This window comes from Nicotiana tabacum, chromosome 4 (genome assembly GCF_000715075.1).
Source record: "Nicotiana tabacum cultivar K326 chromosome 4, ASM71507v2, whole genome shotgun sequence".
Taxonomy (NCBI): Eukaryota; Viridiplantae; Streptophyta; class Magnoliopsida; order Solanales; family Solanaceae; genus Nicotiana; species Nicotiana tabacum.
Window position 1 is genome coordinate 90546367 of NC_134083.1, and position 18185 is coordinate 90564551.

General features: G+C 35.7%; 1 protein-coding gene across 3 annotated transcripts in view; it reads left to right on the plus strand.

Annotated features, from left to right (window-relative positions):
• Positions 1-8818: 8818 nt before the first annotated feature.
• The window catches only part of LOC107779325 (nuclear pore complex protein NUP88), a 28216-nt gene continuing 18849 nt past the window's right edge, over positions 8819-18185 (plus strand). Inside the window, exons 1-6 of one of the 3 annotated variants that reach the window (XM_075252181.1) lie at positions 8819-9370; positions 10612-10763; positions 12292-12414; positions 16725-16869; positions 17457-17518; positions 17956-18172. In XM_075252181.1, coding sequence (XP_075108282.1) covers positions 9047-9370; positions 10612-10763; positions 12292-12414; positions 16725-16869; positions 17457-17518; positions 17956-18172 — 1023 coding nt within the window. In that variant the 5' untranslated portion in view covers positions 8819-9046. The remainder of the gene's footprint in view (positions 9371-10611; positions 10764-12291; positions 12415-16724; positions 16870-17456; positions 17519-17955; positions 18173-18185) is intronic. The other 2 variants (XM_075252182.1, XM_075252183.1) reach the window with 2 other exon arrangements.

Consider the following 18185-nt stretch of genomic DNA (forward strand, 5'->3'; position numbering starts at 1 on the left):
CGCACCCAAAAGCTCATGGCTATCATAACAATTCAGACAACTAATGCCTCAACCGAGTTTAAATACGATACTTACCTCAAGCAATTCGAATCACTCCGCTAGTAAGCCCTTGCCTCGCAATCGGCCTCCGAATGTCTCAAATCTAGCCATAAACAATTTGATACAATCAACACGAGCTAAAGGAATCAATTCCATAAGAAAATACCAAGTTCTTAATCAAAAGTCAAAAAGCCACTCTAAAGCCGGCCCCCAGGCCCACGTCTCGAAATCCGATAAAATTCACGAAACCCGGAAGCCTATTCAACCACGAGTCCAACCATACCAAATTTACCAAAATCTAACACCAAATCGACACCCAAATCCCTAATTTAAACTCTCCAAATCCCTAGCCTCAAACTCCAAAATTTCACCTTAAATACACACAAACTAGGTGAGAAAATCAATGAGGAAACACAATTATTGAATAAATTAGACCACAAGTGACTTATCTCAAGAAATCCCCCGAAAATCCTCTCAAGAATCGCCAACTCCCGAGCTTGAAATGTTAAAAATGGTGAAAATCTCGGAACCCTCGTTTTAAATAATCTGCCCAGCATTCTCGCTTCTACGGCCAATTTAGCCGTTTCTGCGGTACCGCTTTTGCGGTCCATCACTCGCATCTGCGGAAGCCACTAAGCCGACCAACCGCTTCTGCGGGAGTGCATCTGCGCAAATAATCTGCTACTGCGAAAATCGCTCAAATCCCTAGGGCCTGCATATGCGCTCCAGGTTCTGCATCTGCGGAGGCGTATCTGCGGCCCACTATCCGCTTCTGCGGAAACAAATCTCGCCCCTCAACTCCGCATCTGCGAAGCCTTGTTCGCACCTACGGGCTCGCAGATGCGGTTACCCCCTCGCACCTGCGTCCTTCCCCAGGCCAGCCCAGTTCTGCAGCTGCGGCCAATCCTTTGCATGTGCAATCACACCAGAAAACTCCCAGCTTCAACAATGCACTAAGTTTCATTTTCGATCCGTTAACCATCCGAATTTAATTCGAGGCCCCCGGGACCTCAACCAATTATATCAACAAGTCCTAAAACACAATACGAACTTAGTCAAGCCCTCAAATCACCTCAAACAACATCAAAAATACGAAACATACCCCAATTCAAGCCTATTGAAACTAAGAAATTCCAACTTTTACAAACGACACCGAAAACCATCAAATCACGTCCGATTGATCCCAAATTTTGCACACAAATCACAAATAACACCACGGACCTACTCCAACTCCCAGAACTCTAATCCGAGCCCGGTAACCACAAAGTCCACTCTCGATCAAACTTCCAAATTTCCAAATTTTATCATTTCAAGACTAATTCAACTATAGACCTCCAAATCACAATCCGGATACGCTCCTGAGTCCAAAATCACCCTACGGAGCTAACGGAACCATCAAAACTCAATTCCGGAGTTATCTACACATAAGTCCACATCCGATCAACCTTTTCAACTTACGTTTTCATCTTTGAGACTAAGTGTCTCAATTCATTCCGAAACCTTACCGGACCCGAACCAACTACCCCGGTAAGTCACATAGCAGTTATAAAGTACAAAATGAGCAGTAATTGGGAGAACGGAGCTACAGCTCTCAAAACGACCGATCGGGTCATTAAAATAGGCCATGATGGCGTCCAACATCGTCGTCAGACAAGCCAACGGTAAACTATCAACTTAATTATTTATTTTATTGCTTTTGAAATCATTGTTTTTATTAAGTAAAGGAAATTAAGCATAGAAAGCCATGGAGATATGAAGCATAAATCAAACATAAAAATGAAATAGTGACAATATTAAGAAAAATCATAAACATCTACTAGTAATTTTCAAAACTAGGTGTCACAAGTGCACGGACAATCTAGTAGAACATACAAACCACTATAGCTACTGTCTGAAATAAAATAGACATAAATGAAAATATAACAGACAGGAGACTCCGGATGCTGCAGATCGAAGCATGGAGAACAACTCACCACTAAGTCTCCGGATAACGGGTGCGCGCCCGAATGGTCACCAGATGTACCTGCCTCAGTACTTGCACAATTAGTGCAGAAGTGTAGCATGAGTACGTAAATTAACGCATACCCAGTAAGTATCTAGTCTAACCTCGAAGAAGTAGTGACGATGGTTCGACATCGACACTTACTAGTGGTCAATAAATAAAGTACATAAAATTTAAATAGGCATGAAGTATAACAGTAATAATGGAATGGGAAAGACTGTAAGTAACATGATCCCTCAACATAATAACAGTATAAAATCACCAAATATCATGTGTTATCTCAAGCAGATAAGAACCATCAAGTAAATATCAAATCTCAAGTTAAGAAGGAAATATCATGTATATTCTGATTCCTAGCGATATTACATACGAATTATGCCGAGGTCGTACGACCTAATCCCTAATAATCGTGTACACTGCCGATGTCGTATGGCTTGATCCATGAATGCATCTCAAATATACTGTCGAGGTCATACGACCCGATCCAAACTACTATTTCATAGCACTGTCGAAGTGTATGACCCGATACAGGAATAGAGAAACTCTTCGAACTATGGGTCAAACAATTGCAACACAAGGATGGGCACATAATAAAAGCATAATTTTTTGCTAACAATCAAGTATTCTGCCAAAAACTCAAGGTAATGAAGCTCGGCCTAACATAATCCCTAATCAAAATTTCAATCATAAATTTAAGTATTTAGACTAACAAGTTGAGTTCATGTAAAACAAATATTGCATGATAAATAAGTCTATCCTGACATAAATATGATTTTAGCTACATACAGACTCTCTTCGCCTCGTGCCTACATAGCACCCACAACTAGTATCAAATAACAATTTAAGCACCTACGGGGATAATTCCCTCTTACAATATTAGGCAAGAGACTTACCTTACTTTCAAGCCCTCTACTCGGCTCACAAACTATACTAGTCGCCTCAAAACAACGCTGAGTAACCCGAAACTAGTCAGAAGTCGTACAAACTAATCAATATATACTCAAAAGTTTATAATTCATCTATTAGAGTAATTTTCCAACCCAATTCAGAAAGTCCATAAAAGTCAGCCCCAAGCCCACGTGTCTGGATTTCAGAAATTTTCGTAGGTAAATGTTACCCATGACCTTACGAACTCGAATATGTAATTTCTACTCAATTCCATAATCAATTTCGTGGTCAAATTCTATTTTTACCAAACCTTAAGGTTCATAATCCCATGAATTTTACAATTTATATATTAAAATCTACCCATAATCTATGTAGTAAACTCACATTAGGTAGAATTCACTTACCTTCAAATGCTAGGTGAAAATCCCTCTCCAAGAAACTCTAAAATAGGCCAAGAAATGTGAGAAATGGGAACAATTAGTCCAAGTCCAGACTATAAAATGTGATTCTGCCGAGTGACCCTTCTTCGCGATCGTCGAAATCTCCTCGCGATCGCGAAGACAAACCTGCCATCGCAACCCAGAATACCTCTTCGCGAACGCGATCCTGCCATCACGATCGCGATGGCTTAGCCTGGCTAATACTTCGTGAACACGAAGACCAACGACCTGTTGACCCCCAGCCCAGCTCCTTCTTCGCGAACGCGAAGCTTCACAGCCCCAGGCTTCCCGAACGCGGCTCTACCTTCACGAACGTGAAGCACAAAATTTTTCCAGACCAAATCCTTCATTGTCTGTGTTCGCGAAGAAGGAAACCAACACCAAAAAAAAATGTCATTTTGGACCTAACTCCGGGTGGTTCGAAACACACCCGAGCCACCCAGACCCCCCTCCAATTGCATCAACAGGTTCATAAACATAATTCGGACTTGAATGAAGTCTCGGAACACGTAAAACAACATTGAAACCAAGAATCGCACCCTCAAACCAAATTAATCAACCTTTGAACTTCAAACTTCTTCAACTAGCTCCAAACGCGACAAATCATACTTAGACAACTCAGAATGATGCAAAATTTTATGCACAAGTCACAAATTACAATACGAACCTATTCCAAAGCTCGGAATCTCAAACGGACATCGATAACACCAAAGTCTACTTCAAACCAAATTTAGGAAACTCTAAAACCTTCAAGACGCCAACTTTGAACAATAAGCGTCGAAATGCTCCCGGATCACCCGAAACTCGATCCGAACACACGCCCAAGTCCAAAATAATCGTACGAACCTATTTGAACCTTCAAATCCTTGTTCTGAGGTCTCTTACTCAAAGTATTGACTCAAGTCAAACTTGGCCACCTTAGGCTACTATAATGAAACTAAGTGTTCCGAATTTAACCTGAACCCTTCCAAAAGCAAACTAACAATACCTGCAAGTCATAAAATATAAAAAGCACATTCGAAAAGTCTTAAATAGGGAAACGAGGATTTAGAAAGTAAAACGACCGATCGGATCATTACATGTTTGATTTATATTTTGAATCATGTATAACTAATCCTTATATAGTTGAATACACTAATTGGTATATTATACCGCTAACAATATGGAATAACTAATCTAGGTATAACTTATGCATGAATAAAGCACCAAAAGAATAAAATTATCATTGTCCATCCTAGAAGCCAATGAAGGTCAAGTATCCAATGGTATAACTGTAAACTCATTGCTATTTAATTTAAAAAATAAATTAATATTTTAAACGATATCTTGTATATGCAATTTTAGTATAATTAACCAAACACCCAACAAAAGATAATTAATGTATTAGTAATCACAACATAATTAATCCCTACATTAGAATTCATGGATTAACTTATTTCATGCCAAACAACCCATAAGATTAAATAAAAGGCTTTGATGTCTTTGGAAAAACTCAAGGGGTCGTTTGATTTTCCTTTCTTATACCTTAATTCACGTATAATCATGTATAAAATTTAGTATAACTTACTACAATGTTTAGTTGGTACTTCGATCTTCGTACAAAATATTGCACAAATTATACAATATTTTGTTGGTGTTTTGATTTTTGTATAAAATCTTGCACAACCTGTACAATATTTAGTTAATTTTTTCCCCTTTTTTTTACCCATATAAAATAATACTTGTATACCATAGTGAGAGAATATTTGTATTTTATGCGGGATATATGAAATAAGAATACATCTATTAAACAACACGTGGATTAAACTAATAAATGACAAAATTACCCGTTCACTTTAGATTTAAGTTCCTTTTGTATTTTTATGACTTTAATTCATTTCTTTCCGTTGTAGTGCTTTTACGATTTCACATGACACAAAATTTTAATAAAGAGTACATATAAAAAGAATCATATTACTGTTCTTTTCAATAGTAAAACATGTTTGCATATCAGTCATAGATTGAAATGAATCGGGACATCTGCTGGGTTGAAGTGTTAAACTTCATTAATCACTATTTAAAAATCTCTGTTATCTTTTTAATATACTCCTTCCGATCCACAATAAGTGTTCATTTTATCTTTTATTTTGGTCCAAAATAAGTGTTCATTTATATAATCAAGAAAGAATTAATTTTATTTTTCCAAAATTTGCCCTTTTTAAATATTTCAATATGTCAAGCTATTAATTAATTAAGGTTAATTTAATAAATACATCTTTTTTCCTCTAGGAGTTCGTATTTCCTTAATGGATGTGCCAAAGGTAAAATGATCATTGCTTATTGCGGACCAGAGGGAGTAGTAAATATTTTAAACTTGAGTAAATTGATATAAGGCCCTGCAGTCATCCCTAACACATATTATTTCAGTTGCCAAACAATTCAAACATCCAATAGGAAAAAAATTCTATATTGTAATACATGCATAACTAATTCTCAATCTGTCTCATATTATCTGTCATGATTCTTTTGTACACGCCTCCCAAGAAAAATTAGGAGAAAATAATCAAAATCGTCCCTAATGTATGGACATTGGATCCATTTGGTCCCTGATGTATAACACCTAATGGAAAGAGTCCTTAATGTATACCAAAAGCTAATCAGTTTGGTCTTTAGTCTTAAAAAGTGACGTACCATCTAAAAATCCATCAAAATGAACGGAACGCACGTGAGAAACTAAAGTACAAACAAAAACCTTTGTCTTCTTCCATCATCCCCAAATGTGAACCCATCTCTTTTCCAACAAAAACCCTGTTTATCTCTCTTACAGATTGAGTAAAATCAGTCGAGACAAGCAAGGTTTCTCCATTGTTGAACAATGTTAATCAAAAGAAATGATGTCCGAATAATGAAGATGTTACTGGACTTGTCCGAATAAGGTTTCTCCATTGTTGAGCTTGATTGCCGAACTAGTTGCATTCCAAATAATGAAGATGTTACTGGACTTGTTGACAAAGAGCTTGAAAGGGAGAATCACGATTCTTGGAATATTTAACATGATCTACTGTTATTTTTTGTTAAATGGGACAAGGTGTTGCTGCTTTTTGCTATGATGAAACCTGAAGATGCTGCTTTTTTGTTGAATGAATCTACTGTCTTAGAAGAGTAGTTTTAGTTAATTGTTTAATTAAGCCATGTCAACTATTGTTATGCAACTATCTTTTCTGGTATTTCTTAAACCAGAGAGAGACTTTATTTTCTTTGTCCCATAGTTATGTAAAGTTATTCTTGATTTTTAGCTCCTCAGACAAAAATCTACATCTCATGAATTTATTACTAAGTTATATGCTACTATCGTATGCACCTTGTTCATCTAATTAAGAGACAAAAATCTGCAATGGAATATCACTAATAGCTAGTAAACTTTACAGAGTTAGTACGTAATTCATGACATTTTTACCTCCAAAATACAGTAGCATATTCATGACAAAAAGCACAATCAAATAAGACTTTTAATTGGTAAGAGAGATAAAAAAAGATTTTTATTGGAAAAGAGATGGGTTCACATTTGGGGATGATGGAAGAAGGCAAGGTTTTTGTTTGTACTTTTGTTTCTCACGTGATTTTGTTCATTTTAACGGATTTGTAGTGGGTACCGTCACTTTTTTATGCTAAAGACCAAACTGATTAGCTTTTGGTATACATTAAGGATCTTTTCCATTGGGTGTTATACATCAGGGACCAAATTGATCCAATGTCCATACATTAGGGACGAGTTTGATCATTTCCTAGAAAAATTAGTTAGGGTGAGTTTTTTTGACTACTTTACTCTTATTCATATCTTAATATTTATATTTTTCTTCATTGAATATTTTCTCACTTTATGTCATCTCCATCAATTGCATTATCTAAATTTCTACTAAATGTGAATGCAAATCACTAAATATTATTCGTTTGGTCTTCAAACATGTTCACTGAATCGTCAACCTTAAAATCCCTTGAACCTTTTGTATTGCTAAATTTTTTAATATTGTCTTTAACTTCATGATGTCTTGAATCTTCGACAATCAAATGAGTTTTCACTTCCTTCTCCATTTTCTCATAATAGCATAATCTTGGTTTAAGAATAGACTTTATAATATAGTGGTAGAAGTTGTTAGGATTCCGGTGTTTATTGATTGCATTTGTGTAAAATATGATAAAGTGTTTAAGAAAACAAGGTTGATTGATTGGTGTTTGAACAAAGTTATCCATAATTGAGGTGTATATAGTTTTCAAGGATAATTATTATTGAGGGTAAAAAGGAAAAAATAAATAAATTTTGTTTGAACTTTAAAAATGACAAATAATTTGAGACAACTATTTTTAGTAACCATGACTGATAATATGAGACGGAGGGATGTACCAACATAACATATTCATGTATAACTAATACTTACATTGCTAACTCCTACATAAATAATACCTCTATAGTCAAACTTCTCTATAACATCCTCATTTGTTCCATATATTTTTTGAACGTATTATAACATGTTATAGCGAATTGCTGCTATAGAAAACATATATTATAACAAAACATGAAATTTGGTTCCGAAAAAACTTGACTTTTATAGTGAAGTGCTGTTATATTAAGATATTGTTATAGAGAGGTCTTGACTAGGGGTGTCAATAGTTCGGTTCGGGCAGTTATTTTATAAAATTTGTACCATATTAATCTTTCGGTTATTCTATTATGTATAACCAAAATTAGACTTTTCGAAACCGTCTCAATCATGTCGGTTTCTCTTCGGTATCGGTACGGTTCGGTTAATTTTCGGTATTTTTTTAAATATCATGTAATTCACCGGTAGAAGTAGAATGCAATAACATATGTTCTTTTATAGAACTTAGCAAAACTCTATAGACATTTTTACTGTTTAATGGGTGCTGAATTAAAAAAAATGAAAGATGGTTAGAGTATAGATCCATCAACTATTCTACAACAACGTAAAAGAAACCAAGCAAAAGCAAATAAATATAAATCACACGAGTGGAAAGATATTAACCAAGTTGAGACTCAAGAACGAAGTCTATAGAAGATTAAATATTCAAAAAAGATAAATCTAAAATATATGAAAGGAAACATATTCAATACATTATTGTTTGCTACTTATAATCACTAGAATACTTTGTGTCTTGCTAATGAAGATAATTGAAATAACTTTATTTAAGTAGAAGTAGTATAATAGGTTTTAGAATAAGTATTTTGAGTTTAATTATTTGTTGGCTTGTAACAGTTTTCATAATTCTAAGGCCCAAAAAAAATTTAATCCATTATTATTTTTAAACTTACTATATAAATATATTTTTTATATGTAAAATTTATTCGGTACGGTTCGGTATTTTTTCGATTTATTTTTATAAAATAAAAAACCTACCCTAATTATCGGTGTGGTTATAGATTTATAAGTTCGGTACGGTTCCATTTGTTTTCGAATATACATTGACACTCTACACCCCTAGTCTTGACTGTATAACTAACAATCTCCTAACCAAACTAACCCTAAAAGTTTCACTAATGATGTCTGGCTAAAAAAATGGGAAATTAGTGTGGTTCTCTTCATATGCCTAAAGTTTGAAATGACAATGATTTCCATTTGCTAGCAGCGGGAGAATCCAAAACCCCAAGGCGACGAAGTGAGGAGGAGAAGAGCATCTGAGCATGAGATACAATTTCGACTTGTCGGAGCCCCGTGAAGCTGACGACGCCGACGACGGTGGCCGTCAATCAGCAACGCCAACTTCAGCTTCAACACCCAAAGAAGAACTGGAATGGCTACCCTTACAAAACCACCCTGTATTTTGTGCTCCGAGCAGGGATGGCGCTGCCCATTCCTCCAACTTCACAATGCCTAAAAACCTTTTCGCGTGGGACGGAGCTTCTCGTCTCTACTTTTGGGACTCCTACAAAAGCTGTCTGCATCGGCTCTCCGTTCGATTGGGCGAACCGGACCGTACTTCCGTCCTTGCCGCTTCTCCCTCTAAGGTCCCTACTTATTCTACATATATTCACGAAATGCACATTCCCTCTTCATTGTTTGCGATTTTAGTATTCTCAGAAAAGTGAGCATGAGAAACTTTAAATTAGGGCTGAATTGAGGATTATGGCATTCTCCTAAGATTGTTCTAGTAACATATGGAATGCAGCTCCAATGTTTTAAATACAACTCTAACCGAACCCCCAAAAAAGAGAAAAGAGAAGAAAAGAAGAAAAAAGAGAAAAGAGAAAAGAGAAAAACTAAAGAAAAAGAATTTTATATGTATGGATTGTGTAATAGTAACTAAGCATGATGAGATGAGATGGCACACTGAATTGATTGATATATGACAAAAAAGAGAGATTATTATAAAGATATGACACTTAAGCTAGACTCGTTAGGCTTATTGAAGACAATGGGGGATAGAACCTTGAGACTGTTTGATCCTTGTGAACTTTAGAACCTGCGGCTGTGGGATGTATCAACACATTATGCTTCTTTTTTCACTTTTTCCTGAGCTAAGTCATAGGATTATTTCTCCAAAGTTCAAGGAGCTAGAGGGATAACTCCTTTGAGTTCCTCAGACTTTGCTGTTGAAATGTTGATTTTCCTTCTTCAAAAGAAACATAATAAAGCTGAACAATTTGCATTATATGTTAGAATAAACTTCAGCACGATCTTAAACTATTATACCTCTTGTTTCTTCAGGTTCAGCCTTTCAGGCACTGCCTAGTTGAGACATATTTGAACTTCTCGCACATTATTCTTTGATGCTCTTGGCATTTTATCTGAAAGAGGAAATTATGCTAACTTAAACTTGGCTAGTATTTTAACTATTTATTTAATTTAAACAGATCATTTTTGGGGCTTTGAGATAGTTGTGATATCAGATTCATTCTGTTAGACAATAGTTGATCTGACAGTTATGTTCACTTGGATAGCTGAACTGTCATTTATCTACTGCACACCAGAATACCTGTTCTACTAGACTTCTACAGAGAATGCTTCCCTCTTCCTACTTTCGAAGCTTCTTTTTCTTGTTGTGCAATGTTAAGAACGACATGCATAGCACAAGAATTGAAGACTAACACTCCTATCTGTGTTATCAGGTCACTAGTCCAATGATGACAAATAAAACATATCTGTTTGCTGATTTGTTTTTTTTGGTTGAAGTGCATTGGTACTACTACCTGATAGCAAGCTACTACTGCTTTAAGCTACGCATTTGGTGATGCTGGTTGTTGTTCAGGTACTGCAAGCTGATATGCAATTGGATTTTGAGGTTCAGCGAATTTCCATTAATAGAAATGGATCAGCACTTTTCCTAGTTGGCTTGGATGGTTTATACGTCATGTATCTCTATGGGAGGACTTCGACCAAAGAAAATACAGTTATATGCCGGTATAACTTCCTCCTTTTGGTTTTGCTAGGTTATGTTTTCTTTGGGCTCCAAAGTGTTAAAAACAATAGTGTTATCAACGTCATTGTCCTGTTGATGTTTGTTAACAATTTTTCAATTGAAGAGTACATTCTCCTTTATCTTCGAAAGCGTTGTGTGTATTTAGTCTGATGCAATATTATTGCTCGTTGCATGAAAGAAGTTATGACTTTTCTGGTATAGCTATTTAAAGCCACTGTTCCTTTAATTTTTTTTCCAATCATTTGAACCTTATGACTTAACATTTGGAAGTAGCATTGGTTCTTGAAAACTGATTTTGATCTTGCATAGGTAATATTCCCCCTTTGTTTTTTCTTTATTTTATTTGTTTATTTATGTTTTTGAGATTTATCTTTCATCAAGAGGCCTGAGAATCCATAGTTACAATGCTGATGTCTCGTCTGATTCAAAGCGGTTCAGATTTCATGTGACTGCAACTAACAGTAATACCATCTGTTTGTTCTGGCTATTGCTAATCTAATAACGAGATTGATATGAATTCACACATGGCTCCTGAATCTTTGTAAAAAATGGTTCCTGGGATTCTTGTGAAGAGATATTGTACCTTGTGCTTTAAGAAGAAAGTAAGTTAGGAGCTAAAAAACGGCAAGTGATTGCAAAATTTGGTTGTTGGGGTTTTCTGGTGAAAAATAGGCTTATTCTTCTTAATTTGAAATCGAAGTGTTTGAATATATCAAATGACGTATGCCGTGAATGAGCAGTGATGGCATCCTGATATGAATTCACAGTCTAATGCATTGTGCATAAGCCGATTGGTCTGAGGTGCAGCAGGTGATGCAAAGGACATGTTACATATGTGGGCTTTTTGAAAGAAGAGAAGACGCAAAGCATAGAATGTTACCACCTTAGCCATCATGTGGATCTTGTGGAAAGAGAGAAATGAGAACTTCTGAGGGGGTATAAAAAGATTTTGCACATTTTAGAAATAGCCTATTGGTTTTAGTTAGTCTTTGGTGCACCCATGATGTTCTTATTGTGTAAAAGTTTGAGTGCCATTTATGGAGAACCATATTCTGTGTAGGTTCTTCCCTTTTTGATACATCGCTTGTATACAGGAGTTATCCTGATCTTAACAAAATAATTTTGCCTTATTATAAAATAAAAACTTCAAAATTTCTGTTTTATTTTCATTTGTTTCTATTTAATATAAATAAAGGACTTTTATAGGGTCAGAATGCAGGTTATTTGTTTCGACCTCCTAATTTACATTCTATTTTGTAAATAGCAATATCAGGAAAATTCAAGTGAAGAAGAGTTTCTTTTTAAGAGTGAAAAATATTTATTACTGTAATCCTTGAACAGACCAGCCAGATTTTCCTCTCACCTGTATTAGGAGATTAAATGAAAATAGACATGATGGATTCCTTCTTCAGTAACAAGATTTGATGGTAATTATGTTGTTGTCTGATAATCAGTTGCGGTGCACTAGAAGCCACTTTGAATGTGTTCATTTCCTTTTGTCGCTTGCAGGACAGTTTCAGTTGGTTCAGAGATTTACTTTGACAAAAACAACTCAATACGCACGTTGCAGGTTTGTTGGCACCCTTACAGTGACACCCATCTGGGAATCCTCTCTTCTGATTCCGTTTTCAGGTACTTGTTTCTTCATTGTCAATTTGTATTAGGACTATTTGATGATAAAGTTCTCAACTGGTGTATGTTAAAAACCTGTAAAGAGTTTTTAAATCTTTGTTTGTAGACTTCTTAACTGGATTAGTAATCATTTTGCAGTAAAAACTGTGGTTGCTTCCTCGTGATCCTCATAAATCATGGTTTAATGCATAGAGAGACCTACCTAACACCTATTGGATATCTTATACTATTGATGGTACTGGCGCTGGTACTTTATCTACTACTTAAGGATTGTTAGCACGAGCAGAAGGCACTTCTCCTGGATTTCCTACTGCTTGATAAGTTTTAGTTACTAAAAGTGGCATATATTCTGCTCCTTGTTTCTTTTGATGAGTTGAATTTAATCACATTTTTTTCCTATGAAGTAAATGTTTTTGACAGAATCTTGAAGTTTAAATTATTTAACACAAAGTTCCCAAGAGTAAGTTTCTCTTTGATATGTGCTTCATTTTTCTTATGATATGGTTCCAGTAAGATTATTGGAATTTGGTACCTAATGATGTGGCCTAGTGGTCAATGAAGCGGATGCAAACCTTGGAGATCAGGGGGTTCAAATCCGAGCATAGACAAAAAAATACTAGGTGATATTTTCCCATATGCCTAAGCCTTGGTGGATAGATTTACTAGGTATCTGTGCTGCTAGAAGGTAGATCTCTGGTGGAATAGTCGAGGTGTAGTACACAAGTTATTCCAAACACCATCATTATTAAAAAAAATGCTGAAATTTGGTTAAGATGGTCCTGGTTGCCCTGACTTGGGATAGTAAATTAGTGTTTCTTGACAAAGACTTTGCTTAAAATAATCTAAGCAATTAGTCTTTTTTAAGATTTTCAATTTGTTTAGTGGTTACTGGTCGTTTGAAATGCATATGAATGCCTCAAGGACAAAAGCCATGGTTGGTTTCGAGACGAGGAAGGAGGCATCAAGATGGCTCATTCCCTCATCCTATAGGTACGAGTCATTCCAAGACACATCCTATCCTAATATGAGAGATTATTTAATTATAGGGGAAGATAGTATAAATAGTAATGGAAGAGAGTTTTCCATATTAAAAGAGACTATTATGCACTTAAAACGAATTACCAAGCTACAAATGATGTGTTGCTTCATGTTGCTGAAGAGACACTACTAGTCATGTTGCTTCCAATCATTTGTTCTGTGAGCTGCTCCTGCTCAAGTACTGAGTATACCAAAGAAGTTGTGGAGCAGTTTAGTTGTTCGGTTTCTCTAATGGATACCAAATTAAATGGATATTCGGGTGCAAACAGGACTGAAACTAAGGTACAGGAGGACCTCACTTATTTTCTTTAACTGTATTTATGAACCATTAGATAGGCTGACAATAGACAAGTTTGAAGGAGAATGAAGGATATAGAGAAGAATTTCTTTATGATAGAGGAGAAGGGGCTCTGGGAATGTTAGTTTTGACTATTACTTCATGTTTTGGGAGTTTAACTGACATGAAATCTTAACTATTATTAACAATTCTCTATTTGTATAAAATAGATGCCATAAGCTTTGTTATTCACGAGTTCCTATAATCAAATTAATCCTACTTTACTGTTGACTTTTTTTTGGGGGCTTAAATGACGTGATTCTTAACTATGAACAATTCTTTATTTGTATAAAGTAGATGCTACAAGCTTTGTTATTCATGAGTTCCTATAATCAAATTAATCAAATTTGTCTTTGACTTTTGAATTCTGAATAAAGACATATTTCTTGTAAAATTCCTACATAATATTTGACCTCCTTGCAATGCCTAGGTTTCAATTTAAAATGAAGTTTGCTTTAAAAAAAATAAATTAATTAAAATGAAGTTTCTTTGATTACTCTTAAAGACTTAAACTCTTTCTTAGCCAGGTATACAAGTACTCCCCAAGTTGCATGTTAGTCATACTTTCTCTGCTGGTTGACCCTTTTTTCTTTGTAAGCAAGATGGCTATATTCAGAAATCACTGCAAAATTTTCTTAACCTATATTTATTGATAACATTGAGGGTAGCAAGAGATAAAGCCGTTGAGGAAGGTATACTGTACCTATCTGCCTGCCTATACTACCTCCCTCTAGGTTTAATTATGTTAAGTAGTTAGTCATGTACAGTGTCCCACATCGGGAAGTAGATGCATATTATTATTGAATCACCCTATATAAATAGGGCATTGTACAACACTTTAGAAGATGAATAATAGATTTTTCTCCCGTGTATTCTCACATGGTATCAGAGCAATCATGAGAGATTTATCGCTGTGCATAAATTCTAGCGACTCCGGGAAGAGAAATCAGTTAACCGGAAGTCTTTTTCCGGCAAACACAGGTCTGCCGCGAGTAAAAAGCCACTATCCGTCAGTGTTGTGCAAAAACCAACACCACCAGGAAGTAGATCAGAGCTCAACGAACAATCCTTTAAAAGATCTCCGGTAGAAAAGGCACACGCGCCCTCACGCGCCGTCGGAAGAATTTCTCCGGCGAAGCTTCGACGTCCACGCGTCGGCGCGTGAGGCAGTTTCCGGTCATAATTTGGGAAAACTTCTTCAGGACAATGTCTTCTCCTTGCAAATCCGAGCATACCCATCCAATTTAAATCAAATTCCGACCACTTTTATATTTTTCTGGCGTTAACAGTGATTTTTCCGGCATGAACAGTAATTTCCAGAAAAGATACTCTCAGGAGATATTGTTACAAAGTTTGTGAAGTCGAATGATCAGCTAGCAGATATTTTCACCAAGTCTTTTACTGGTTCTCGTATTAGTTAAATCTGTAACAAGTTCGGTACATATGATTTATATGCACCGGCTTGAGGGGGAGTGTTAAGTAGTTAGTCATGTATAGTGTCCCACATAAGGAAGTAGATACATATTATTATTGAATCACTGTATATAAATAGGGCATTGTGCAACACTTTAGAAGATGAATAATAGATTTTTCTCCCGTGCATTCTCACAAATTATTGAAACCAAATACCACCAACATATCTTGAATGGTATATTGGAACTAAAAGTATGCCAAGCTAGCTTCATTAATCTTAGAAGAAAAAGCACCAGCTTAGTTTTCCGACAAAAGCCTTAAGTGCTGATTATAGGATCAGTGGCATGCTCATAGCCTTGAGAGATTGAGGCCTAAGCAATAAGAAGGGCTGTTGAGGAAGGTTTTGTTTGGTGTTTTAGTGCTACATGGTTGTCGGGAGCTGTCAATACATATGCCACTTCCACATAGAAAAAGAAGACTTGTGGCGAGGACTTCTTCATAGAAAACATGTTATTAAATTGGCTTTCTTAAACTACATTGATTGTGAAACATCTATTGAGTATTTGAAGTAACAGAAAGAGGTTTCCGTTTGTTCTGTTCTTCTTTTGGGTGCATGCCGTCATGTTTGCTTTTCTGTCAATGATATATCTCTAAACTAAATTGTTCCCTAATTTGTACAAGTAGGCTTTCTAAAACAGAGAGCTATGGAGAACACCATGCTGTTTTTTGGTCTGCTACACGAGTCTAAATGTACTCGTGGCCATCTGAGAGCTCTCTAAATTGTCTAAGTCAGATGCAATACATCATTAGCATATTCGTTCAACTGCTGATCCTTTTGGGCATGGTGAGCTGAAAAATGTTCAGAAGTAGCAACAAATCCCAAAGATTGAAGATGAACAAGGACAACAACCTTACTTTAGGAAATGAGCTGTCAGTAATTTCACCCATATGGTTGCTCATTAAGACAAAGTGATGATGCTCTTTCATTTGCAGTAGTACAAGTTGATAGATTTTTTTTTTTTGATGAAGTAAGTAGAATATATCATAAAAGGCTTCAAGAAGATGCAAAAAGTAACAAAAGAAGTGAGTTTGACAGCTCATTTACTATTAAGTGCTACAAAACTAGAGAGCTGACAAAGTCCAAGAAAACGTCAGTTATTGGATCCATTTACATTTAGAGCCTAAACCTTGGTTTCATTGGAACCATGTTATTGCATAAAACGACACTGCCTAGACAGTAACTTCTTCTCCCCTTCACTTCTCACTGGGTGTGCATGTGCAAATGATCACTATTTTTGGGGCTTGTAGTTGTCAGAGCACGTAGAACTGCAGTGTGGCATGATCTTTTTGTTATCCAGTGGTGGAGACATCTTTTATTTTTATTTTTTTAAATTTATTCTCTACGACTTTCTTAACATATCAGATGCATGTTAAATCACTTGCTGATTGGAGAATTATGTGTTATTTCTTTTTATCGACAAATTACATTGAGCTATATTTACTGATGTTTCTTCATATACAGGGTTTATGATCTGTCGTCGGCCCTTGGTCAGCCAGAACAGGAGTATTATTTGCAGCCTGTGGAGCCTGGCAGTTCGCACAATGCTACATCAATCTGCCCCGTCGATTTTTCTTTTGGGGGTGATCATTTGTGGGACAGGTTCAGTGTAAGTTCCATTCTTTAACACTTCTCTGTTATACTGTAGACCTAGTGCTTATATGCTCAGGTATTCTGTAATTATGCCCTGATGACAAATTCTGGGGACTTGATAGATTGGACTTCATCAGTGATTCATAATCTTTTAGCTATATGGATATGTTGGATGATAAGAATAAAGGAATGGCATGGTAATAGTTTATGATTCAAAGCTGTATCGATATTTTAGTGAGAACTATATAATGAACAAGGTTTACACTTCCAGATAGATCGAATAATAAATATAGGGTAAGCAAATTTAACGCCCATTATCTAACATCTCCAGGTAGCGGTGGTTATTGATCAAGTGGTTTTACTGTCACTAAGAGGGTGTTTGGATTGGCTTTTAAAAAGTAGCTTATAAACTAAAAGCCAAAAGCCATAAGTTGGTAATACCCAACTTTTTTTTATTTTTTTGTACTTTTCATGCCTAAAAGTAAGTGCTTTTAAGCACTTTTTATCATTCCCAAACACCACAAAAACTAGAAAAGTGCTTAAAAATCCAAACACCCTCTAAATTTGTGTGGTAAAGTTGAGTTTTTATTTTATTTTCTGCAGGTTTTTGTCTTGTTTAGTGATGGCTCAGTTTACATCCTATGTCCTGTTGTTCCATTTGGAAGGTAATTTACCAAAGATCACAGTTCTGCTAATCTTAAGCTTTTGTTCAGAGATAACAATGGACAGAGAAATTTAATTTTGAATTGATGGTTGTGAAGTAATATGAAATTATTTTTAAAGGTCTTTATACAAAATATATTTCCATAATGTTTCTGACTTTTCTTATTCTTGCTCAGTTGTAAAATTGATCTGCTGATAGGTAGTATTTTTTTTTTTTTTGATAGGCTTGTCTGTCTTTATAAGAGATCTCATAGACTATTGTCTTCCCCCAAGAGGAATTATTTCCCCTCCCATATTTCTCGTTTCATTTTTTCCTCAAGACTTCTAATTTGAAAATGTTTTTACTTATTTCTTGTGTCTGCTATTTTTAGCCTATGCAAGAGGCAGGTCGCAATATTTCACTTGATCTCACTAAAGTAGATTCTTTCCATTTGAACAGTGTGTACAAATGGGAATCTATACTGGAGTTATATAGTGATGCGCATGTGTTTGGTCTGAAATCATCGAATTCAAAAGCTGTGAAAAACTCAAATTTGGCAATCTCTTGGTTGGAAGCAACATTTCCTGAACTAGCCCGGAAAGAAGTTCATGCAGAAAATGCTTCTGTGCTTAGAGCTCAGCCTTATGCTTTATTTGATGCGTCAATCTCATTGCAGGTACTTTACTAAC